Source organism: Artemia franciscana, chromosome 1, assembly GCF_032884065.1.
Source record: "Artemia franciscana chromosome 1, ASM3288406v1, whole genome shotgun sequence".
NCBI lineage: Eukaryota > Metazoa > Arthropoda > Branchiopoda > Anostraca > Artemiidae > Artemia > Artemia franciscana.
In genome coordinates, this window is record NC_088863.1 from 47,044,071 (window position 1) to 47,070,790 (window position 26,720).

Sequence of the window (26,720 nt, forward strand, 5' to 3'; positions counted from 1 at the left end):
GTGGTAACGAACTGTAGTAAGGAGTGACCCGGCTCAATAGTAAACAGAACTCTAAAAAGCTGAATTTTGATACTAAAAGATACATTAAAAGAATCAGATTTTTATGTTGATTTTAAATATATAAGTATCATCAAATACATTGCATTCAGCGTATCAGAGAACCGTATTGTAAAAGTTTCAAGCTCCTATATACAAAAATGTGGAACTTCGTATTTTTTGCCAGAAGACCGATCACGGGTGCGTGTTTTTTTTTTTTTTTTTTCAGGGGTCATCGTATCGACCAAGTGGTCCTAGAATGTCTCCAGAGGACTACTCATCAGGGAAATGAAAAGTTCTGTTGTCCTTTTTAAGTGACAAAAAAAATTGGAGGGCACCTAGGCCCCCTCCGACGCTGAATCTGGAGAATGTCTCCAGATAAAAACGTTCGTTTTTAAGTAACCGTTAAGTTAAGTTAACCGTAATTTAAGTTCCTTTTTAAGTAACCGAAAAATTAGCAACTAGGCCTCCTCCCCCACCCTTATTTCTCAAAATCATCTGATCAAAACTAAGAGAAAGTCATTTAGCCAGAAGGAAGAATTAATATGGAAATTTCATTTTAATAATTTATGTGCGGAGAGTCAGAATCAAACATGCATTAATTCAAAAACGTTCAGAAATTAAACAAATAAAGAATTGAGAGAAAGAGTTAAACTTTGGCGTAAAGAGCGGGGCGTTGAGAAAGGAACAGCCCCTTTCATACATGGAGTAATTTCTGTTCGTTTCAAGTTTAAATGTCGCTCCTTACTTTCAGTTAAAAAAACTAGTTTTTTTTTGTTTAATACAAAGAAGACATGCCAACCACGAGATTCAGAACAACGGAGAAATATATTATTAGGGCTATATTTGCAACCACCAAGGGGGGAGGGGAGAGGAGTTGCGTTGCTGGAACAGTCATCTTGATATTTGGGAAGAGCATAAAATAAGGAATCTAATGATACTACTTTTATTTTTTGCATGTTTCCTTTAGATGTGGTCTACCACAGCAAATTTATTAAATAGGGTTGAATAAATTGGGGATTGAGTTGAATTGAGGTTGAGGTGAATAAAGATTAAGTTAAATTGGTCGGACCGTTTTGAGTTAAACACACATCCAAATTCGTCTGCTAGTAGAAAACTACCAAAGCTGTCTACATTTACAAGGTAATTGATAAAATTAGTAATCATAAAGCTAATACGTAAAAGCCTACTTTTGACAAAAAAGGCAAAATAAGTAAAATCAACAGATGGCATACAAATTAACCTAGTCTTAAATATTTTTTTTTAATCAAAAATAAGTTTGAAAATAAAAGAGTCTTCCTGTCTTCAGAAAATTTCAGCTAAAACCCACGAAAACTTAGTCCATTAAAATTTTAGCTAACCAAAATTAAGCTAGTCTTAAATTTATCTAGTAGTACTAGATAAAACTGTAATGTTAATGATGTTTTTACTTTGTGATTCCTATAAAACCTGAGTTTGAAACCTCGAGTTTCCGCTCTTGTCAGTTTCCCATACTTTTTGCGCCAATGCCTCCACATCGACATCTACCTTTAGCACTAACTTGAAAGCATACTCCAGATAAAGTACTAACTTGAAAGTTCACGAGTACATTATTTAGGATATAGACGCTAAATAGTTCATTCTTTGGAAGCTGAACTCCTCGGGGTAAAAACAATTAAAGTAAGTCTTATGATATTCTACACAATGTCCTCATACTACAAATCTTTTATTTGCTGCTTTTGCCATCCCTCCCCCTAATATGGATTTCTCCAAACTTCACTTTTTCCTAATACTTACTTGTTTAACAAAAATACTTCGTATATATTTCAATATATTTCTTATATTTTCCTAACAAGAACCAAGCAGTAAATAAACATCAGAAAATGACAGAGACGAAAAGTAGAGGTGGGGGAGGGCTTTGGGGCTCAGTTTTCCTAAGATCCAAAACTTTATCGAACCAATTGTTCCTTTTTATTTGGATAATTGGCTAAATTTGTTATTTTATGGTTCTCTCACCCCCAAGGGAAAAAATCTAGTAAGTGCCTTGAAAAGGGCAAGCAGTTTACGTACTTTCTTAACATGATGTATTAGCTGTAATTAAGTATGAACTGGAGGTTTTTATTTTCTAGAATAATTTTAAACTGTGAATACGGACAAATCTGCACACAGGGGGGGGGAAGGGGTTGTAGGTCTAACAAGTTTCGAAAATTAAATTCTAATTTACCAAATTTCATTAGAATCAAAGGGTGGAGATTTACGGTAGAGGTTTGATCAAACGAAACGTGTGGCTCATTATTTTTACTTGTTTTACTGTTTTTTTTTTTTTAATATTTCTGTTTGTTAACAAACAAACCACTTTGGACGAATTTGTCCCTATTTCCTTCGTAATATAAATTTCTGTGTTTCTGTATATTTTTTCTCAGGTGGTTGATCGCCATGGACAACAAGGAATTTTCGAGGGGACAGTGAGAAAAACTACTAAACATTTACTGGGAAGAGAGGGTGAATGAACAGTTTCTTTTGTTGTGTTCTTCAGAAAACTGACATATTTTATGAAACCACTTCTTACTCTTTTTCAGGCCGCCAGTAAAGGGAACCAGAATTTCCAGTTTAACCCCAGTCACAGAAAAAAAAAATAAAGCCAAGGTGGAAATTTAGAACGAAGTTAAAGAAAACAGAGATCAGCAACCTTAATGTAAAAGCGATTTAGCTCACAATTGGAAATTATTTGAGGTTATGAAGCAGGGACATCTCAGCTCCAAAAGTGTATGTGACTTCTTTCCCTGTATTAAGATAATATTCAAAGGAGGCATAGTGGAGTAGAAAATGCCTTTTTGGGTTTTCTTGTTAGATTTTTAAAGAAAGGAACCCGTTTGTACGTCCTAGACCAAACTTGTAAATATGCCTCAGAGTTTATTGTGGAGTCAGTATATAATGATGCAATAAAATAAAGAGGTTATAAAATGGTAACCTCGTTTTGTAAACAAAGATAATGCAAAAATCACAAAATATGACGAACAATGAAAAAAAAACGTTCCGAAAGCGTCACCAGTCGGGAGCTAAGGCTATTTGAAAAGAAAGGCCTTTTCGACCATTTTTCCCAGTGGGAGAATTCCTCCTTATTCTCTCTCCCCAGGTACAACTATGTTCAGAATGCCTCTTATAAAAATGAAGATTTAATCTAACTCTGAACTGTCTTCAGAATTCAGTCCCAATCAGATGGAACAAGACAAAATCAAACTGAAATCATTCCAACACTATCTTCTTCTTTTTAAAAGAGGAAAAACTTGATTTTGTAGCGCTCTTAAGATGATCTTTGAGAAGTCACCCTTTTTCCGTAGTGCCTATTACAAAGGTATAGAAATAGAAAATTAATAGATAAGTTTCACCTCCCGAATATTACTGAAAAGCTGACTGGTTTACACGAAAAAATTTCGGAAACAGCATATCGGCGATTGTCGCCTCATCATGGCTTAATTCGTTTTTTTTTTCATTAAAATTATTTATTTAATGCTATTGTTGTTTAATTATTTTTGGCAATTTATTATTGTTTGTTTGTTTGTTTTTTTTGTGTGTAATGTTATTGTTGATTTTCGCTTGTGTTTACTCCATTATTTATACTTTCATATAAGTGGGTTATAAATAAATATATATAGGCGCTTCCAGGAATCTTTTTTATCCTGATCAGAGTCCGGTGTCCAAAAAGGGTAAATGTTTACTTTCGTCCCAAGTGCCCTAAACTGCGAACTATACTGCGAAGCAGCATGGTTTCCCGTTTAGAGCTCTTAGAAATGCTAATTCTAGAAGCGTATCCATTTCTGGTTGACCCTCCTCCTCCATGGGGCAAACTAAAAATGCGTAAAGTGGGTTTTCTCGCAGGTAACATTACCTATAGAGCGAAATGTATTGGTCTATGAGCCCCAGGGGCAGCGGGGCGAGGTCTGTATTCTATATTTATTTAATAAACCTCGGTTAATGTTTTTTTTTTTAGTTTTTCACTCTTTGTTGAATAAATATAGAATAAAGACCTCACCCCGCTGCCCGCGGGGCTCATGGACTAACACGCTTCGCTCTATAGGTAATGTTACCTGTAAGCAAGTCCACTTTATGCATTTTTAGTTTGCCCCGTGGAGGAGGAGGGTCAACCAGAAATGGATGTGCATCTCTAAAATGAAAAGCAAACAATATGTGAACGCCAGAATCTTGCTATATGCAGTAATACGCACTTTAGAGCACTTGGAACGAAAGTAAACATTTACACCAAAAAGGAAAATATTATGAACCCTGTAAAACTATCAAATGATTTGACAGGGGGAGGGGTATAACTAAACGAAACATATTTGTAGCAAAAAGGAATAGCCCTCTAATATTATTTTATAGTTTCTAAAATGTGCAACTATAACACTTTTTTTAAGGCACTTGGCTAAGTAGCATAAAAAGAGATCAGTATAATACTGGCACAATATTGAAGCAAACTAGACTAGTGAAATAATATCATCAAAAGCTTCAGAAAATTGAAAAAAAAGCAGACAATTAAAATCAGTATATATATACAGCAAAAACGTACAAACACATGTTCGAAATCCATTTCTTTGGCAGTGACTAAATTATCAGCTGCTAAACATCACAAAACAACAACGGCCCATTCAACAGTGTTTCCACAATGAATAAAAGCATTAAACAAACAGATAAGAAACCAACAGACTGCATAAGAGATGCTACTATACACTAACTTTACGCACGCCTCCCAACTATATATCGAAAAAATATGAAACAACAAAAAGAGTACACATCAGTGCTGTTCAAACGAAAAAAGGGATTTCCCCCCTTGTTCAATGCCTTTAAGTTTCCTGACTAGTTTATCGACAATCGCGAGTCCAATGGTGTACTTTCCGCTTCAATTTGAAGCCATTTATGAGGGCTTTTAAGTTTTTTTTTTCAAATTCTTGTAAATTCGTCTTCAAATTATAACTATTAAGATTAGTCGAAATAATAACTACTATTTCTGAGCGACCAACAAATGACGGCTTCTTCTCATTAGACAATTCTTTTAACACATTTTTTAATTTGTGGTTACTATGGGCCGTGATTCACTCTTTGCTAGACTAGTTACAAAGTCAATTTTACGAAGAAATTGATATTCAGCTATTGATAAAGAAAATGCAATTTGAAATGGAGTTTATGTCAAAAGGATTTATTTTGGGTTGTTTTAATACTGAGCATTGATATTATTTATCGAACCGACTCAACTCTGGGTCTATTTTAAGAATTATAATCTTATTTTAATGATATTGAATCAAATGCAGACAATTCAAAATTTAAATTTTCGCTTGTGAATACAAAAATTACTTATTCCCAAGTTAAATTACGAAAATCCATTGAACAAGTTGAAGCGATGACTATTGGGTAATTAGCCAGAGAATTGAAGCACGTGACAGAGCGTCATATATACGCACCGTCGTATGTCATTTATGGTCGAAAATTTCAGTTCAAACTTTACGAATACGAGTTTTGTTTGCATAGCCTATAAAAGAGGTATCACTGGTGTATCTTCCAAAATATATTAGGCTAAAATCACTGGTATTGGGATATAACTGGTGTCAAAATGTATTTTACTGCCTTATATTGGCTTATCTTTATTGCACACACACAAAATTAAAGGCCAACTCGAAGATGTTTGAAAGCTAACAATGCAACATCCCATACATTATTTCACAAAATAAGCGTTTAGTTACCATAACCAAAGAAAGCACCAGACTCCAGAAAATGCCAACACCAATTGAAAAATAAATTTCACTCTTTATCACTAAGATAGTTATAACCATAAGAGGAGTCATACTTGAGAACGCGGGATCCAAAAGTTGCTCCTTCTCCTTCTTCAAGTCGAGCTCGACTTTTTCTTTTTCTTATATCGTGACTCTCTTCAATGATAATATGGCGATCATAAGGAGTATCGTAATTGACTTCAAGGATTGTTGAGAATGAGTGTGGGTACATGAGATCAAGGACAGAAATCACAAAACCAATAGTAAAACAGATAATGCCTGAAAGTTTGGAAGCAGTAAGAACTTAATCAATGGGAATTTTACAGTCTCAGCATTGAAATAGATAATTTACCTTGAAAAAAAAAATGACTTTCAAGGGTTGAGTAAAACATTTTTTTAGATAGAGAAAAGCTTTCTGTACAGAGCCAAATAGGGCTATACCAAAAAATTCTAAATTCCTGCGATATGCCTATACGCTAACAAAAGATCCTTTCAAACAATCAAGGATGGATTTTTTTGCTGTCTCGAAAGAGATTCTACCCACCCAGCCCCTCCACTTCGTATCTGCACGAAACTAACCTCCAAACTAACTATTAGAAAAAAGGCCAACAATGTTACTTTTTTTAGTAGTAAAAAGTCTAGCTGACTTGTTTTTTTTTTCTGTCCTGCTTTAATATTTACGTAAAATCTTTTCGTCGAAGAAATATGTGTCAGCTTAAAATTAAACAAATAAATATGTGAAGGGGGGAGGAGAATATTGTGAGCCTTTCATAGGTATTGTAACATATATATGCACAGCAAAATGTACCAATCTCTATGAAACATTTTGTTTTTGAATTCAAATATCCAGAAGTAGTGTAAACAGTAAGCCATTTTCCCACTACCAGCAGTAGACGCCGTAACAAATTATTGGATTGTTCAAATAAGAATTACCTAAAAATTCGAAAATTTCCACTAACGCCTTCCTAGGGGGGGGAGGACCCCCCCCCTCGAAATACCACGATTTTTTTCATTTTCCCATAATTTTCTGATACTTCTCACAGAATAAGGGATAGTGGCTAATTACTGATCTATACTTAATGTGTTAACCGTTTTCGATGATATTTTGGCCACTAATAACCCGATTGGGCCACCAGCACATTATTAACCCATTTCATGCCCAACTTCTCACCATCTTTCAAGGAATCTGAGCTACCTGTTATTAATTTAATTTATTAACGAAAACCAAGTATAAAAAACAAGAATGTTGATTGATTTATTAGTTAAAAGTGAGTACGTAGCCTGACAACGACAAACTAATCTATAAAGCTTGTCATAGTCTTACACTACCTGATATATCGGTAACTTTCATTATACAATTAAAATTATCTTTAAAACATAAGCATAAAAATAAATACTTTTTCAATAACCGCAAAGTCACTGAACAGCATACAGAAATACTGGATTGATTTATCAGGTAACACTTTGGTCTCACCAACTATAATACCCACAGTGAGTAATAAACAATCTTAAATTGTAAGAAATACACTTTATTATTACTCAAAAAATGCTTTATTTGTATACTGTAAAAAGTGGCCTTAATCGGTTTACTTTTAATGTACCAAAACTCCTATATTATTTTGTGTCTTCAATAAAACACTAGTTTTGTATAATCTTACAAATATAGGGAAATATTGTTATTTGATTTATTTGTACCAGATTTATTGATATATATTAGATAGACTGTGAAGCGATAATTTTTGTTCGCTTTAAGTTTCAACTTCACTCTTTACTTCCCTCAAAAAGCTTAAAAGAAGCTTCCACTATGGAATCAGCTTCAAGCTAACTTTCTGCCAATTTATAACGAGGATTTTGGGAGACAGAGGAAAGATCCCGAAGCCAAGTTTACTTATCTTACATGTGGGGAAAGGATTGTAGTTTGGCGTATTTTTTCTTCCAGCGTAGGCAGCTTTGTCATTTAAGAGCTATTTTCCCGACATTATTTCGCAGAAATCACTAAAGGATACAGAATTCAGGTCTAATGATTTTGTACTGAAAAATTTTATGTTTTATGTTAGTCTCCATTAAATAATCCCTAGCAATATTACTCTTAAGAGCTAAAAAAAAAAGAAAAAAAAAGAAAAAAAAAAATACCTTTGTTAAACTTCCTATGATCTCCCCTTCTCCGTTTGACAATTCCCTTACCGGAAAAACGTCACGAATCTCGATCTCTTAGCCGCAATGTGTTACGGACCGCCGATAAAAAAAAAAGAAGAAAGAAAGAAAAGAACTATGAAAGCAGTAGAGTTGCCTCGTAATACAATTGATAAGTAGTGTCTGACCAAAGATTACTGCAATATTTTCTGAAACTATCTCGGCCATTCTCCTCGACTTCACTTAAATCCAAAATATCTCTTTAGATGAGACCAGGAGATAAGTAGAAGATTCTCCCACGGACCGATTTTGAGGGGGTACTAAAAAATATAAAAAATACGCCAACTATATAGGAAGATAATAATTTACAGGAAAAATTATAAGAATAGTGAATACGGCCTGATTTAACCACCCCCAACTCTAAGATTTTTGTACCTCAAAACTCTTCAAGGTGATGTAAGAATAAAAATATATTTAATTCTTGTTATTATTACTCAATAAATATTTCCATCAACGCCTAGACTTTTGCTTTGTCTAAAATCTAGCCGTGAAGGCAACGAACTTGGAAAGATCAATGCTCGATAATTAAATACGCATGAAAATCTGGAATATCTTTAGCCTTTATTTTAGACGAAGGAGGCTTTAGTTTCCCCTCTAGTTTGTCTTGTGCATTGGGATTTTCTTGGCTCATGGAGTTCAAGATATAAGTTTTTAACTCAAAAAAAGAAAATTTCAACATTTTGTCTTATATTGGGCTTCCCTCGGCCCACGAACTGATTGAAACTGGTTAAGGATAAACAAGATTCTATCATTCTATCTCCACATTTTCTATTTTTCTATGTTGCTTCCTAATACCTTTACTTAATGGTGATTCATGGGAATCTGAAAGTTTTTAATACCTTTGCAAATCAATACGTTTACAGATACGAAATTTGCAGATTTGTATCTATCGCTGCTTTTTTCAATATTTTTGCTTAATAGAAATTTATGTCTGCCATTGTTGCTGATTTTAACTACCTTTATATTTTCAAAATGTGTCTATTTTTGTATTTCGCTTCAATTCTTCTTTTTGTTATACTTCTTCTATTTCATTTTATTGCCATTGAATGCAAATGCCAGGTTATTTATCATCGCCCGGTTTATGCTTTGTCTAACATTCAGCCGTGAAGGCAACGAACTTGAAAAGATCAATGCTCGATATAATTAAATACGCACGAAAATCTGAAAGTAAATTCCTAATTTTTTTTCATGGTATGTTATAAAACCGCTAATGAAGTCACTGAATTTCGGTGAAAAGAAAACGTATGTTTTCCTCCATTTCAAAACAGTAATCACAGCAGTAGTGACAATAAGACCAAACGACAATATAATAGTAAAATGATTACATTAGTTAATCATCATAAATTAATTATAAATCAAAATAACGAAAAAAAAAACAAAACAAAAAAACAAACACGGTAGAAGGCTTATTCAGGTAGACTATAATAATGAAACATAAAAATAATAGCCCTGTGGTGACACAGCAGTATCGATCCCACAATACGGGACCTGGAGTCCCATCGCAACAGCCGCAGGGCCAGGTATTGCGTGGAGACTATCTATTGGCGCTTCCAAACAACCAAAACAGAAGAAGAGCAAAATAAATAAATAACACTGTTCGAAACAAGCAAGGAAAATAGCATTAAAATCTAAAGTAACGAAAATAAAAATTCATGTTTAAAAAATTAATAACATTTCTTTAACATAAAAAAAGAAAAATTGTGTACATTAAAAAAAAAACAGCACCGCCGGTTTAGACTTTAAGGGTCTAGCTCGTACCCTAGCCTATCCTACACTGGACCAGTCGTTTTTAAAGGATTGGGAACAAAAGATGGGTGTGTTGAGAAGGGAGTAGATCTGCGAACTTCGGCACAAGACCGACCTTCTTGAGAGACCATCATGCAAAGCCTTTGTTCAGATGCTGCCGAGTGAGGCCTGAAAAAACCTGGTAAAACCAGCAAGGCATATTTTCATTTAAAGAAGGAAGGTGACTACAACGCCCGAGGGGGTACCAATAGCCCAGCGGCTATCGGTACCAAATTTTTAGAGGGAGGGGGATGAAGGCAATTTGTATCCGAATCCTTTCCAAAAAACTGACAGGGAAAAATGATTTTGCCCTTCAAGCCCAAAGACTGTCCAGCATAAATTTAGGCACTTTATACTAAAATGAAGTCATGTGAACATACTAATGTTTTACGGTTTTCAGCTTGCTTAAGTCCTTAAACAACCAACTGCTCCCATGGAAAAAATAAAAAAAACTTTATTTGGCTCATCTGTAAAGTCATGAAATTGTGGAAAACACCTTTTCGTTTTGGACGCGGCAAGATGCGCCAGCAATATAGTAGTATGACCATACGCACCCCTGAAGTAACACACACAAGTCACGCCTGAGGCTGTAAAAGATCGTAATGAGGCCCTAAAACTCGTTAGCATAACCGAATTAGCACAAAATTTTCACAATAGGTTTACCTAGCAACCAGACCGGGTCATGGACCTTCCCTATACTGCAGAGGTAGGACCCCCAAGGATATAAATATTGCCTATATTTGGGTCATTGACGTACTTACATAATCATACTACAGGTATAACAGTTCAAAATAGCGATGAAACCTTTTAATCGACAATGAACAAATATAAAATTTTTAACTGGATGTTTCGAACACAAATACAGTGTTCATCATCAGCAGTAAAACTAAAAGACATCAATAAAAACAAAAAAAATATACCCAATAAACTAATTACATATAGTTTATTGCTCTTATTTTTTTTAATGAAACAGCGGAAGCAAATCTCCTTGACCTTTTCGGTTTCGGTTCGTTAGATTTATCTGACATATCAGGTAAACAGAGGTCATAGCTCATAGGTGAGCCGAGATTTGCTTTATTTGACCTCAGTAAATTATCATAAATTGAACTCAATCCAAATTCACCTGTATATCTTTTTATGGAATTATTCTTGAATATTTTTTTTTTTAAATTTCGATTGTTCCCTTGAAAATTTGCTTTAAACCATGGTCCCTAGAAACCAAAGAAACATTTTCAAACAAGATAAATGCTTTTGATAATTATAAATATGTTCCGATAGAGCCAAAGTTATCTACATACTACAAGAGAGATACATCATTAGCATAATCCAGCCACCATCTCATTTGCATCACATTCCTGTCTGAACATGATTAACAAATAAAGTTGAAATATGCGTTTTGATGATTTAATTATTTGGATAATTTTTTTTTATTTGGATTGAATGAAATTGGTCTTATCACACGCTTGAGTATAGTAAAACGGCGAAGCCATGTTCGCCAATGAAACAATTGCTATGACATTTTTTTAGAGGGATACTTTCTTGAGGGATACTTTCCAGAGAAGTTAGTGCTCAAAGATAATGCAAGCCTCAAACTAAAAGTTAGCGATGAGGGTCAACTTCTTGCTTATGGTTCCGGCAACACGTCACCCATTGACAGATCCTATCGCCATCTTTCTGGTATTGGCATTCAAATGAAAGCAAAGGAAATAAGAAATACCTACTGCTGCACCAATGTCATAATACATATCATGTCAATGTGCCAAAACTGCGAACTATGCAAAATAATGAGGTAACAGACAGTGAAATCAAAAGCATAATAAAAATGGCAATGGCATACATTATATCAACGGGATATAAAGATGAACTGCTGAAAAAAACACACATTTGAACATTATTACTACCATTGATAGTATACCGACAAGATATAGTCAATGACCCAATTGTACGAATGATGAAATGTGTGATGCAACAGCAGCTGAGACTAATGTTAAAACCCGTGTATGACCCGAAAATTGAATAAGCGCCATGTCAAGAGAAAACATAATGAAATATTTTATGGAAGGGACTTCATTTTTGTTTTTATGATGATATTCTACATTCCGTTATTTCAATTAAAATATTTTATGCATTTCTTTGTTATGTTTCCATTATTTTTCAGGGTACGCTAGCAAGTCGAACGTTTAGAATGTTTATTAAAAAGTCAGAGATGAAAGAAAAGGAATTTTCAAAGATTCCGATACTACTAGTGGACTCATAGGGGGTATATTAGAGTCTGAGTTAGTTTAAGAGGGCTTCTACCAAAGACTAAGAAGATGAGCTGGATTTTTCCCTCTCTCCCTACTTTTCACTCTTTGTCGACAGAGAGACCAGAAAACAGAGAGAGAGAGAGAGCAGACAATCGCTCAGGCAAACAGGTACAGCTTGTAGTATGATTATGTAAGCAGGTCAATGACCCAAATATAGGCAATCTTTATATCCTTAGGAGTCTTATCTCCGGAGTATAGAGAAGGTTCAAGACCAGATCTGGTTGCTAGGTAAAACGGTTATGCAAATTTTGTGCTAATTCGGTTATGTTGATGAGGTTTAGGGTATGATCTTTTAGAGCCTCAGGCGTGACTTCCTTGTGTTACTTCAATAGTGCCAACGGCCATACTACTCAATATCACTATATTAATTCACTTCGTTTTCCCACTGTTTTTGTAAATTTGTCCCCCTTTTTTGAGACCTTTCCTTCTTTGACATATGGAAAGTAGGATGTAATCTGGAGCTTGTTTGAAGCCTGAAAACTTCAAAAAATTTTTACAAAATAGAACAACTATATAAAGATGAATAATAAATTATTTTTTAAAACGTAGTTATCTTAACGTTTCAAGGGGACGAGGGCCCAAAAGCCACAGCTCTATATACGTGCCAGAGGAAAAATAAACTGATATCTGAATCACCTTTACTAAGGAAAAATGAGATGTAAGCCTTGAGAGCCGGGAGCATGAGGAAAACAGAAAGACATTAATCTTATCTTGGCTTTTGATCTGAAAGTTTGTCAGATTCACGCTTGACTTTATGACATAATCGTAAACATACCCAGATTTCAGGAGGAAGGGGGCAAAGCCCCCCCCCCCCCGCCTGCGTACATGCTAGAAGGAAGTATAATGTTATCTTTAGCAGAATTTTATCATTGGGATAAGGGAGCATGGAAAAATTGAAAGGAGTTAATCTTAGATAGTTTTTGATTTGAAAACACACCGTTTTCATACTTACCTGCAGAAAAGTTCAGCCAAAAGCACCAGCCAAGATAAAAATTTAGCGTTGATCCCTCAATATGAATAACCAAGTCAAATTTTGGGAGTAAAACATAATACACAAGATTTGCAACGACCATTTGAACACCGGTAAACACCATTCCATAAGCACCGTAACGAGGGACAACAATTAGCAGTATATTCATAAGACACCAGGACGCGAATCCAGACCTAAAATACAAAAATTATGAAAAAAAGAAGACACTATTCGATGGACTATAGAAAAATTATTCTGTAAAAATAAAATCGATTGTCAAAAAAAAATACGCAGAAAAAAAAATCCCTAAATGCTTGTCGTAGGAACCTGTGGGCTGAACTATTTCATTTGGTGGTGTAAATCTCGATTTTTAATTTTATTTATTTTTGTTCCCGTTTAAAAGAACAAAGAAAGTCAAAATATTATTATCTTTAACAATTTAGCGGAAAATTAGGCAAATTTTTGCCAAATAAATTTGCTGCGTTTTCAAAAAGGATATTCAAGACCCTGGATACAGTCAGACATAAAGTGCATTAATTTTGCACCAAAAAAAGGTGAAAGCGTGCTTTTGATGGCAGAATAGTTACAATTGGCCGTAAAAGAAACAGGGAGATTTTAAGTAGGCTTTGAAGTCTTGTATTCATATTACATTTAAAATTATTATTAGGCTGCGGTTAGTTAACCAATATATCATTAAAAAAAGATCAACAAGTACAAATTACAAACTTTGACCAGTGCTTACATATGGTTATTGGGAAGTGTAAAGACGTTTTCAGAGGGATTTTTTGGTTGGGGGAGGGGCTGAGAAGAGGGGGATATGTTGGGGGAACTTTCTTTGGGAAATGGAAAATTTGTCATGGGGAAAGAAAATTTCCATGAAGGGAGTGCAGGATTTTCTAGCATTATTTAAAAATAAAACAATGAAAAAAAAATATGAAAAAGTTTTTTCAGCTGGAAGTAAGGAGCAGCATTAAAACTTAAAACGAACAGAAATTATTACGCATATGAGGGGCTCACCTCCTCCTAATACCTCGCTCTTTACGCTAAAGTATTTTTAGTAATTTCAACTATTTATTCTACGGCTTTTGTGATTCAGGGGTCATTCTCAATGAATTGGGAAAAAATTTAAGCTTTAGTGTAAAGAGCGAGGTACTTACGAGGGGGTGAACCCCCTCATATATGTAATAAAAACATGAGAATACAAAAGTTCGTTACGTAAGCTAATGTATAAGTTACGTATGTCTTTTATCAATAAAAACATTCGTAAAAAATTGAAAGTTCTAGTTGCCTTTTTAAGTAACCAAAAAATCGAAGGGCAACTAGGCTTCCTCCCCCGCTTTTTTTCTCAAATTCATTCGATCAAAACTATGAGAAAGCCATTTAGCCAAAAAAAGTAAATATGCAAATTTCGTTTTAATTATTCCTCAGCGGAGAGCCAAAATCAAAACATGCATTGATTCAAAAACGGTCAGAAATTAAATAAAAAAAAAGGTATTTTTAACTGAAAGTAAGGAGCGACATCAAAACTTAAAACGAACAGAAATTACTTCGCATATGAAAGGGGCTGCAACCTCACCAACGCCCCGCTCTTTACACTAAAGTTTTTTACTGTTTTAAAAAGAAGAGTTGAGAGAAAGAGTCAAACTTTAGCGTAAAGAGCGGGGAGTTGATTAGGAAGCAGCCCCTTTCACATACGAAGTAATTTCTGTTCGTTTTAAGTTTTAATGTCGCACCTTACTTTCAGTTAAAAAAAACTTGTTTTTTTTATTTAATATTTGACAGGGAAGACCATCCATTGCTAGGGAACACATGCTTCACCACTTAAAGCTTGAAGATTACCTGATATATTGTTATTATGGTCGCAACAGCAGCTGCTACTAAGCAAAGAGTAAATCGAAAATCAAAAACACTTCTAAATCAATTTCTAATATTACAGAAACGTCTTCTATGCAACTTTAAGCCTTAGAAATGGGGAATGAGCTAGATAAAACCTTTTCAGGCGACAATTCAGACTCTAAATTAATCTATTAATTTAACTTATTCCATTTAATTCCCAAGATACGTTGTAAATCCAAACATCTAGAGTTTTCTTTAATTGAATTCCAAATGTATTTAAAATCAGAGCAGATAATATTGATCGATTTATAAGGCGCGTAAAGAAAAAAAAAACAAAAATTGGAAAAATAAAGATCGACTGCCTTTTACTTGTGGTCTAGGCTACAAACCAAGGACATCCACTCATCTTTTCCCACGGGACTGAAATGAACAATTTTGTACCAAAAGAAAATTTAAAAGATTGATGGTATTGTGATTGAATGATTTCTTGATGTTAGCGCCATTCATTTCCTGATATTAAAAAAAACTAGCTCGTCTGGGATATCTTCAGTCTCCCAGGAAGGCTCAGGGGGCAAGAACTCCCTTTCCCCCCTTTGAGGACTCTGCCTATCCAGTACTTAATGGCCAAGTGGGTAGGGATGTTTTGAAGCCTAATATTGACATAGCATAATTTTTCGAACATTATTCCATTTTTTACCCCATGTGAGGAAACAGCCGGCAATCTTTAAGGCTTGAACCTTTATAGACATTAAATGAGAAAAACAAGTTTTTTGAACTAAGAGAAAGGAGCAATATTAAAACTTAAAACGAAAAGAAATTGTTGCGTATATGAGGGGGTTGCTCCCTCCTCAATACCTCGCTTTTCACACTGAAGTTTTTTAATAACTTAAAAATAAATAACTAAATAATCATAAATAATAAATAACTAATAATAATAAATACAATAATTAATAAATATATATAACTAATAAATAAATAACTTAAAAATAAAAAGCTTCTGAATGTTTCAATGAAACGAGCTTTGTGTTTCAGGAGTCGTTCTTAAAGAATTGGAAGAAAATTTAAATTTTAGCGTAAAGAGTGAGGTGTTGAGGAGGGGGAAAACCCCCCTCATATACCCATAATTTCTGTTCGTTTTGAGCTTTAATGTTGCTCCTTACTTTCGGTTGAAAAAACTCGTTTTTTATTTAATTTCTGGTTCCACCTCCAGGGAAAAATCAAGCCTCCCCACGAATATATTCTCTATACAATTCAATGCTGGTGAAAATTTATCCCGAACAATTTCTCTTGCAAGACATAAGAAGAATTTTGTATAGGAATTCTGGTAAATTTCCCTTGAAAAGTTCACTCCCTTGAAACTTCCCTTCTCTTGGAAAATCCTCCTAGCAGAAAATTCGTCCCCACATCTCACCTGGGCAAATTTTATAACTTAAAGACCTTTCACCAGGCCGTGTTATCTCCAAAGGCATAGTTCTTCGTCCTTTCAACGATGCTGAACAAAATAGCTTTTTCAAAAACTTTTACTGTACGGTTTTGGGAAAAAGGGTGTGGGAGGGGGTCTAGTTGCACTCTAATCTTTTTGGTCACTTAAAATGACAGTTTAACTTTTAATTTCAGTTCTAAAGACCCCTCTTCCAATATTATAGGAAAACTGGGCCAATAAGATAACCCGTGAAAAAAAACACGCATCCGTAATCTTTCTTCTGGCAAACAATACAAATTTCTTAAAACCTCTATAGTAGGGTTCTCTGATACCCTGAATCTGATTGTGTGATTTTCATTAAGATTCTTTAGCTTTTAGGGGGGTGTTTCCCTGTTTCTTTCAAAATCAGGCGAATTCTCTCGATGGGTAAGAATAATCTCTCTTGATGGGTAAGACTAAACTTTATGAATCTTAAATATTTGGAACCAGCATTATAAGCCAATTCTTTTGATATATTCATTGGTATCAAAATTCCGTTTTTCAGAGTTTCGGTTACTATTGAGCCGGATCACTCCTTACTTACTGTTTTTTACCACGAATTGTTTGATTAACAATTGATTAATATGCTAGCCCTAAACTATAGAAGCTATAAAATGACGAAGAACACAAAGTTCTCCCTGTTCGTCAAAGTTAAGTGTTCTTTAGAAGGGGAAAAATGGAGGTATATACCTCAGTAGACTGAAGCGCAGCTTGGAAAGCATTGTCTGAGATACACATAGGAGGTCACATTACAAAAAATCCATAGAAACTAGAGATTTGTTCGGGGTATTCTGGTCAGAGATGGATTTTGTGGAAGGAGAGATTTTATTTTTAGCTTTTATCAACCCCCCACCCTCAACGCGAAAAAGTCCCCCTGAAAACGTCTGTACACTTTCCAATAACCATTAATATATGTAAACAATGGTCGAAGTTTGCAACTTGCAAGCCCTCCCCCGGGGACTGGGGGGGATTAAGTCGTCCCGAAAGACATAATTATTAGGTTTTGCTACTATGCGGAACAAATGGCTATCTCAAAATTTTAATCCTGTGACTTCGGGAAAAAAATGAGCGTGGGAGGGGGCTAAGTGCCCTCCAATTTTTTGGTACTTTAAAAGAGCACTAGAACTTTTAATATCCGTTAGAATGAGTCATCTTGTGACATTTCAGGACCACTGGGTCGATACAATCACCCCTGAAAAAAAAAGCAACCGAATAAACACGCATCTGTGATCAGTGTTCTGGCAAAAATACAAAATTCCACATTTTTGTAGATATGAACTTGAGACTTCTACCGTAGGATTCTCTGATACACTGAATCTGATGATGTGATTTTCGTTAAGATTCTTTGACTTTTAGGAGTGTTTCCATTATTTTCCAAAATAAGGCAAATTTTCTCAGGCTTGTAACGTTTGATGGGTAAGACTAATATTTAAGATCAACATGAAAATGCAATTCTTGTGATGTAACTATTGATATCAAAATTCCATTTATCAGAGTTTCGGTTACTATTGAGCCGGGTTGCTCCTTACTACAGTTGTTTACCACGAATCGTTTGATACGCATATATGATGCGTAGAACAAGATGGACAAAAATGAAGTACAGAGACAATTTACAGTATAGTGCGAAATGTGACAATTTTGCTCAAGCCCAGGATTTCATGTTCTTGATCATATTTATATTACTACTGGCTCATTGCTAAGTATAAGGTGACAATCAATACGGACGTGTGCATTTCAGAAATTAGTGAAAGAGGATATATATATATATATATATATATATATATATATATATATATATATATATATATATATATATATATATACCAAGACTAATAAATAAATTGTGATGAAACGAGGCAATTCATTGAAATGAAAGAGAATGATTTAAAAACACGTTTTTAATGCCAATCTTGCTTGCTTGGCTGCTGATGTCATATGTCTATTTGTGACAGGTTCTGTGTTAATATCTATTGATTTTTTATAACATTTTGTAAGGTCACTAAATGCTCTTTACACAAATTTAATTAAAAATGACCTTACAAAATGTTATAAAAAAACAATGGATATTGGTTACCTATACCCTCATGATAAATTCCTCCATGGAAAGATCCTCCCACGTAACCCCCTCCACCGACCCCTTCCTACCCCAACGCGAAAAAGTCCCCCTGAGAACGTCAATAAACGTCATAATAACCGTTACTATACGTAAACAATGGTCAATGTTTGTAACTTGCAGCCCCTCCCCTAGAGACCTAGGGGGATTAAATTGTCTCCAAAGATATAGTTATTAGGTTTTCGACTAAGCTGAACAGAATGGCTATCTCAAAATTTTGATCCGGTTACTTGAAAAGGGCACTAGAGCTTTTAATTTCCGTTAGAATGAGCCCTCTCGCAACATTCTAGGACCACTGGGTCGATATGATCACCACTAGGAAAAAAACAAAAAAAAACAACAACAAAAAACAAATGAACACGCATCCGCGATCTGCCTTCTGGCCAAAAATACAAAATTCTACATTTTTGTAGATAAGAGCTTGAAACTTCTACAGTAGGATTCTCTGATACGCTGAATCTGATAGTGTGATTTTGGTTAAGATTCTATGACTTTTAAGGGGTGTTTCTCCCTATTTTCTAAAATAAGACAAATTTTCTCTGGCTCGTAGCTTTTGATGGGTAAAACTAAACTTGATGAATTTTATATATTTAAAATCAGCATTAAAATACAAATCTTTTGATGTAACTATTGGTACCAGAATTCTATTTTTTAGAGTTTCGGTTACTATGGAGCCGGGTCGCTCCTTGCTGCAGTTCGTTACCACGAATTGTTTGATATGCTAGTCAGATCTAATGAAGGGCCAATTAATTTAATTTTCGTTTCATTATACCGCATAGTTACAGGTCTTAACATATTTAAACTTTTTTTTCTTTAGTTGCTTTACTAAGTGGGTAGCATTAGAAGCCGATCTCTTGAAATAAACCTCTATGTAGGCTACTTTATCCAGTATAACACTGACTTTTCCTTGATGAGACTTATTTATCTAACATCAACATTAAAATGCGATTCTTTTGATTTAACTACTGATATCCAAATTCCGTTTTTTAGAGTTTCGGTTGCTATTGAGCCGGATCGCTCCTTAATACAGTTCTTTACCACGAACTGTTTGATATCTTCTAAAGCATTACTTAACAAGCAGGTGCAATTCAAATGTAACCAATTAATAGCAATCGATTTTCTCCCCTGCATGTTAACTATTGCAGACATAGGGAAAGATGCAATCCATTTAATCATTCTAGTAAGCGGGACAGGGGAATCTCCTTGCGTCGAAGAGGTTATAACATGGAGAGTATTACCTGAATAATAATATTAGTAAGTATTTCATAGTTCAGCTGTTTAGGACTCCATTTCATTGAAAGGAAATCCATTTGGAACTCTAATGCGGAAAAAATCTTTATATTATAAAGTTTCCCTGAAAAAAACCTCTTGAACGAAAATGAAATATCTTAAAGTATTATGTAACAACCCAAATGTGTATTGTCTTTACGTAGCACCCCACATGTACACCCTCCTCAGTTACAAGTGGGGATCCCCCACGGACCCTGAATAAACAAGTCAAGCAATATTGCATCATCCTTAGCATAAGTAAACATTCATCATTTATGTGATAACCAAAGAAATCTTGAAAAACACTTTAGGAAAAGAAACGTACAGAAATTTCTTGAAAAGTCTTGAAGAAAAATGTTCAAAAAAGTCTTGAAATGTCTTGAAAAACGCCTTTGAGGAAAATGTCGTAAGAAACGTAAGAAAAATGTCTTTAAAAACGTCTTGAAATGTCTTGAAACGTCTTGCCGATAAAATTAGTTGCTAGAGGCCCTGTTGGAATCGATTTCTGGGGCCCCGTTGGAATTGACTGCTAGGGCCCCCTGTTGGAATTGGCTGCTAGGGCCCCCGTTGGAATTGACTACCAAGGGCTCCCCGTCGGAATTGGATGCTAGGACCCCGTTGGAATTGGTTGCTGTGAGGTACGGTTACATTATATGCAAGGGCCCCGGTAGAATTGGATGCTGGGCCCCCCACAGAATTGACTGCTAGGGCTCCCGTGGAACTGACTGCTAGGGCCCTCGTTGAAATTGACTGCTAAGGCCCCCCGTTTGAATTGGTTGCTACAACCCTTGTTGGAATTCACTGCTAGGCCACCCATTGAAAATGGTTGCTAGGGCCCTTGGTTGAATTGGTTGCAAGGGGCCCTCCGGTGGAAAGGTTGCTAGGGACCCCGGTGTTTTGAAGCCTTAATAGCGGGTCATGAAGTTTTTTTTCTGGCCCTCACAGGTTTTAAGTAATTAGCAAATGCCTATTAAAACATCCCCAATTACATAACAGGCACCTACGTCTTTTAGAAAACAGTGTTGCAAGGGGTCCTCCGGTGGAAAGGTTGCTAGGGACCACGGTGTCTTGAAGATCCCTCAATAGCGGGTCATGAACTTTTTTTCTGGTCCTCACAGGTTTTAAGTAATCAGCACATGCCTATTAAAACATCCCCAATTACGTAACAGGCACCTACGTCTTTTAGAAAACAGTCCCTATTACGTAACATGCACCTGCGTCTTGAAGAAAATTAATAACGCCTGGTTGCCGTTAAACTTCTTGGTCATCAAATCATTAAAGGAAGAAAAGAGTAGTGGCTATGGGTGTCTTTAAAGGTATTAAGCCCCCACTACTTACATAGCAGACTAAAATCAAGGTGAAGAAAATAATTTACTTGGTTATTTGAAATAAGGAGTTCTTTCCATTTTAAATTTACTTGGTTCTGACTTAAAGTTTAAGGACAAAGGCAGGACCACATTCAGGATTTTTTTTTGGGGGGGGGGGTGTTTTATACAATTATTATTTGGGATGGGGAGGGGGGTATACGAAAAAATATCAAAATCGCATAAAAATTTTGTGTATGTCCATTTTCGTTACGTTTTTTACGAGTCAGATAAACATGGGAGGCGGGGGGTTCAAACACCCTACCCCTCTGGATACGGCCCTGGATTAAGGATTGGTATCGTGCACTATAGGTATTAGTGTCAGATCAAGTCCACGATACGTAATTACTCGTACTTCGCAGTCCCAGCCTGTGCCTCTGCGCACTTCCATTATATGGCAAATCATGTAAAGTTGCCAATAATTCCATATTTCCAAATTATTTCATTTACCCTTTATCCTAACCTGCTACGATTACTCGACCTCAAAAAACACAAATAAAAGAATCAAAGAAATGAAAATATAAAATGGATGCATAAAATATTCTACACCATATATTCTACCTATGTTTTAGAATATAAGTAGAATATTCCTAAATCCCTTCTTTTCTTTGTTCTTTTATTTGTGACACTCCTTTTGGCTGCTGGCTGCTTAATCATGTCGGGGTAATTTTCCACTAGGATAGAGTTTTCCGTGGGCCAATTGCCAAAAGAAAATTGTCCGGATCAATTGTCTGCGGTGGAAATTGTATGTAGGTTTTGAAAATTTGAAAATTGAATATAGGTTTTGAAATGTTGGTTTCAAAACTTTGATCGGATGCATTTGGAGAAAAGAGAGCGTTTGTACGGTCACTTTTTTCATATGAAGTGTCTCTGGGAAAAATAAATAATAAACATTTTAATCTTATGGCTTTTCATCATAGGCAGCTAGAGCGTAAAATCTTATGCTATAGCGTTGTCTCTGATATTTTCCTTCAACTGAAAGTTTATTAAAGGGTATGCTTACCTACCCTCTAGATGTAACAAAAAAAAAAGAAGCAAAATACACGTCTTACAATCTAATTTTTTAGATTTCAGCCCCTCCCTCCTCTCCCAAAAACCCAAAGGAAGTTCCAAAGACCATCCCCCCTCCCAACTGTTATTCAACTAAGTGTTGTTCTGCATAAAAGAATCCCAAAGGAAAAAGATTTGTTAAACGAAGCTGACAAATTATTTTCTTTAACATTCCACGTTATATGAGCTATATATCCCCAGAAATTTCTGATGTTTTAGACAAGAGTTTTTGATTGCTTTAAATCGATCATATATCATATATTTTCGTCCAAAAGTATTTTAGTCCAATTTTCTCAACAGCATGGCTGGAAACGGCACCTTGCTATTGTGTGCTCTCTATTAATACTTCACAAGGGCACTAGAACTCATATTTTCCTTTATGGGCTCTCCTTAAATACTAATTACTCAATGATTCGACACGATGGTCCTTGAAAAACAAACAAACATTCTTCTTCAGTATCTTTTAAATTTGATTGAATAAAAATCATGAAAATTGCAGCACTTTTCACAGTATTCTAAAGTTTTTGCTACAATTTGAAGTGTCATTCTTTACTTAACGTTCATATTGATTGACAGTTTGACCATACTTTACGATGCATACATGTTTATTCTTTCCATAGTTAGGCTATATAGGACAAAGCCTCCCCATCGTTTCCCCCTCTTAGCGATACGGTCCTCTTGAGCCTTGAAATAAGAAAAGTAGCTCAAATACATTTTAATATAAAAGAAAAGTTAAATATTTCTTATTATCCCAGAACTATCTTTTTAAAAAAAAAAATAGATTCTGGATAAAAAATTGTTACGCGTAAAAAACATGACAGATATGGAACCATTATTTATCTTTACCAATCAAACCATAACCCTAGAAGTTGGATTATGCTTCTGGCTTTTTTTATTTTGGGAGGGTGATGTTCTTCCATACCTGTATCAAAATAAAATCATCAGTAGAGTATATATATATATATATATATATATATATATATATATATATATATATATATATATATATATATATATATATATATATATATATATATATATATACATATATATATATATATATATATATATATATATATATATATATATATATATATATATATATATATATATATATATATATATATATATATATATAGATACATACCAAAGCATAATACATGTGAAATAGCCAGCTTGTCGGTAGTTTCTTCCCCATGTGAAGCCTTCTTCATCAACACTTAAGTATTCGGCAGTGGTCAAAATGGGATACGGGAGGCCCTTCTTTAATGCCCTTTGATATTCTTCTGCTAGTTGGTCAGGCTTTATCCAATGAAAACGTTCGTTAAAGTTAATTTTTTCAGAGTTGGTTTCATTTTCGTAGCCTTGAAAAATAATTATATTTCACATAATGAAGAAATTAAGCAACCAACATTATTTTATTTCACGCTCAATAGATAAATAGAAAAACAATGAAAAATAATCTTTAGATTACATGGCAATAACGGCATTATTTTGGATAAGGAGTGGCAACAATGCGCACAAATACCTTTGAAAAGCGGAAGGACATCTTAAAAAGTCGAAGTTTTTGCTTGGTTGATGAAATTGTTGTATATTCTTTAGTTGCAAAAACTACTGGTGGGACCATTGTTTTATTCAAAAAATAGCTTACACACTGCGCAAGGGATTTAGAAATAAGAAAAAGAAGAAAGATGAATACTAAAAGAAACAACATAAAGATAGTTGTTGGTCATTGCAGCGGGCACAAAAACGGAAAGTTATTGCAGGGGGAGGGATATTTGCCACCACCATCCCTAAAAAAAACTGCTGAACTGTGAAAAAAATGCATAAATTTAAAAAACGGAACATTTCAGGTACGTGGTCAAGGGTCCATATTCTCAACCTCAGGGCAGATAGGCGTGTTTTTCAGTAATTAAATAAAAAACAACAAGTTTTTTCAACTGAAAGTAATGAGCGACATTAAAACTTAAAACAAACAGAAATTACTCCGTATACCCCTCCGCAATCCCTCGCTCTTTACGCTAAAGTTTGACTCTTTGCCATAATTCCAATTTTTAAAACAATTAAAAGCTTTAGCGTAAAGAGCGAGGGATTGCAGAAGAGACAACCCATTTCATATACGGAGTAATTTCCGTTCGTTTTAAGTTTTAATGTCGCTCCTTACTTTCAGTTAAGAAAACTGTTTTTTTTTTTGTTTTTTTTTTAATTTCTGAACAATTTTGAATCAATGCATGTTTTGATCTTGGCTTTCCGCAGAGGATTAATTAAACCGAAATTTGCATATTTTTTTTTTTTTTTGGCTAATTAAAAAGGCAACTAGAACTTTTAATTTTTTACGAATCTTTTTATTAATAAAAGATATACGTAACTTATAAATTAGCTTACGTAAAGAACGTCTTATTCTCATGTTTTTATTACATATATGAGAGGGTTCGCCCCCTCGTCATTAACTCTCTCTTTACACTAAATCTTAGATTTTGTCCCAATTCATTAAGAATGACCCCTGAGTCACAAAAGCCGTAGAATAAATAATTGACGTTGCTAAAAATACTTTAGCGTAAAGAGCAAGGTATTAGGAGGAGGTGAGCCCCTCATATGGGTAATAATTTCTGTTCGTTTTAAGTTTTAATGCAGCTCCTTACTTCCAGCTGAAAAAAACTTTTCATATTTATTTTTTCATTGTTTTTTTTTTGAATAATGCTAGTAAATCCTGCGCTCCCTTCACGGAAATTTTCTTCCCCCATGACAAATTCCTCGATGGAAAGTTCCCCCAGCATATACCCCTCTTCTCAACCCCTCCCCCAACCAAAAAATCCTACTGAAAACGCCTGTGCACTTCCCAATAACCATTACTATATGTAAGCACTGGTCAAAGTTTGTAACTTGTAACCCCTCCCACGGGGACTGTGGGGGAGTAAGTCGTCCACAAAGACATAGTTATAAGGTTTTTCGACTACGCTGAATAAAATTGTTATCTCAGAATTTTGATCCGCTGACTTTGGGAAAATAATTAGCGTGGGAGGGGGCCTAGGTGCCCTCCAATTTTGGTCACTTAAAAAGGGCACTAGAACTTTCCATTTCCGTTAGAATGAGCCCTCTCGCAACATTCTAGGAAAACTGGGTCGATACGATCACCTCTGGGAAAAAAAAACAAACAAACAAACAAATAAACACGCATCCGTGATCTGCCTTCTGGCAAAAAATACAAAATTCCACATTTTTGTACATAGGAGCTTGAAATTTCTACAGTAGGGGTCTCTGATACCCTGAATCTGATGGTGTAATTTTTGTTAAGATTCTATGACTTTTAGGGGATTTTTCCCCCAATTTTCTAAAATACCGCAAATTTTCTCAGGCTCGTAACTTTTGATGGGTAAGACTAAACTTGATTAAACTTATATATTTAAAATTAGCATTAAAATGCGATTCTTTTGATGTAGCTTTTGGTATCAAAATTCCATCTTTTAGAGTTTTGGTTACTATTGAGCTGGGTCGCTCCTTACTACAGTTCGTTACCACGAACTGTTAGAAAGTTAAGTAGTTTCTTCTAGACACCTCAGTAAGTTTATTGTGTAGAAAAAGCAATGTCAGTTTGTGAATACTGGAATGACCAGATAAACAATTGGGACGCAGGCCGTATCCAGGATTTTTTGGGCGGGGGGGGGGGGGGTACAAAAAACTCAAAAACGCATAAACAATTTTAATATTCATTTTTGTAACGTTTTCGGGGTGGGCGGTTCAAACCCCCATTACCCCCTCCTGAATACGGCCTTGTTGAGGTGCACAGCCTTTCCGTTTTTCTTCGTTTATTTTCTTTTTCGCATTTTTTTTTGGTCTTTTTAAGAGTTTTTTTTTTTTATTGTTTCAAGAATCTTTAAGGAAGGTTGCCCCAAAAAGCAAGGGAACAATTTGACAGCAGCTTAAAACAACCAGCTTTTCTATTGAACCATTTCTACAAAACATTGTGCACCAAAGCCGCCAGCCAATAGATCAATATTTGGCTACAAGTTTTGACCATGAATATTGTAAACAAAAATGGAATAATGATTTAATAGTTATTAGATAATTACTTTCGAGCTATGCCAGCTATTAATTGATACAAAGCTATCTGTGAAGTTTTTCATATACGTTGAGAATAGTTCAATTGAATGTAATTAAAACAGTTCAAAATAGGGATGGTACCTTTTTATTGACAGTGAAATATAAAATTATTTAACTGGATATTTCGAACACATATACAGTGTTCATCATCAGCAGTAAAACTGCTGATGATGACTGCTGAGTTTTACTGCTGATGATGAACACTGTATATGTGTTCGAAATATCCAGTTAAATAATTTTATATTTCACTGTCAATAAAAAGGTATCATCCCTATTTTGAACTGTTTTACTTTCGTTATGGAAAGGCAGTGTGGTCTTCGAAGTTATCTATATTGAATGTAATGAACTTCAGAACTGATTCTAATGTATCCAGCATGGCCATGTCTGAACAATAAGGTCCACTGAAAGTTGTAGACAGGACCTTGGAAAGAAATTCCCCCCTGCACTTCTTTTTAGCAATAAGAGACACATGAAGGCGACAGTTCATAGTA

At 34.9% G+C, this 26,720-nt stretch overlaps 1 protein-coding gene across 6 annotated transcripts in view; it reads right to left on the bottom strand.

Annotated features, from left to right (window-relative positions):
* Positions 1-26,720, bottom strand: part of LOC136030681 (uncharacterized) — a 152,292-nt gene that overhangs the window by 15,084 nt on the left and 110,488 nt on the right. For all 6 annotated transcript variants that reach the window (XM_065709762.1, XM_065709757.1, XM_065709751.1 and 3 more), the window contains 3 exons: positions 23,276-23,492; positions 13,017-13,228; positions 5,855-6,059 (listed from right to left, as the gene is read on the bottom strand). In XM_065709762.1, coding sequence (XP_065565834.1) covers positions 5,855-6,059; positions 13,017-13,228; positions 23,276-23,492 — 634 coding nt within the window. The remainder of the gene's footprint in view (positions 1-5,854; positions 6,060-13,016; positions 13,229-23,275; positions 23,493-26,720) is intronic.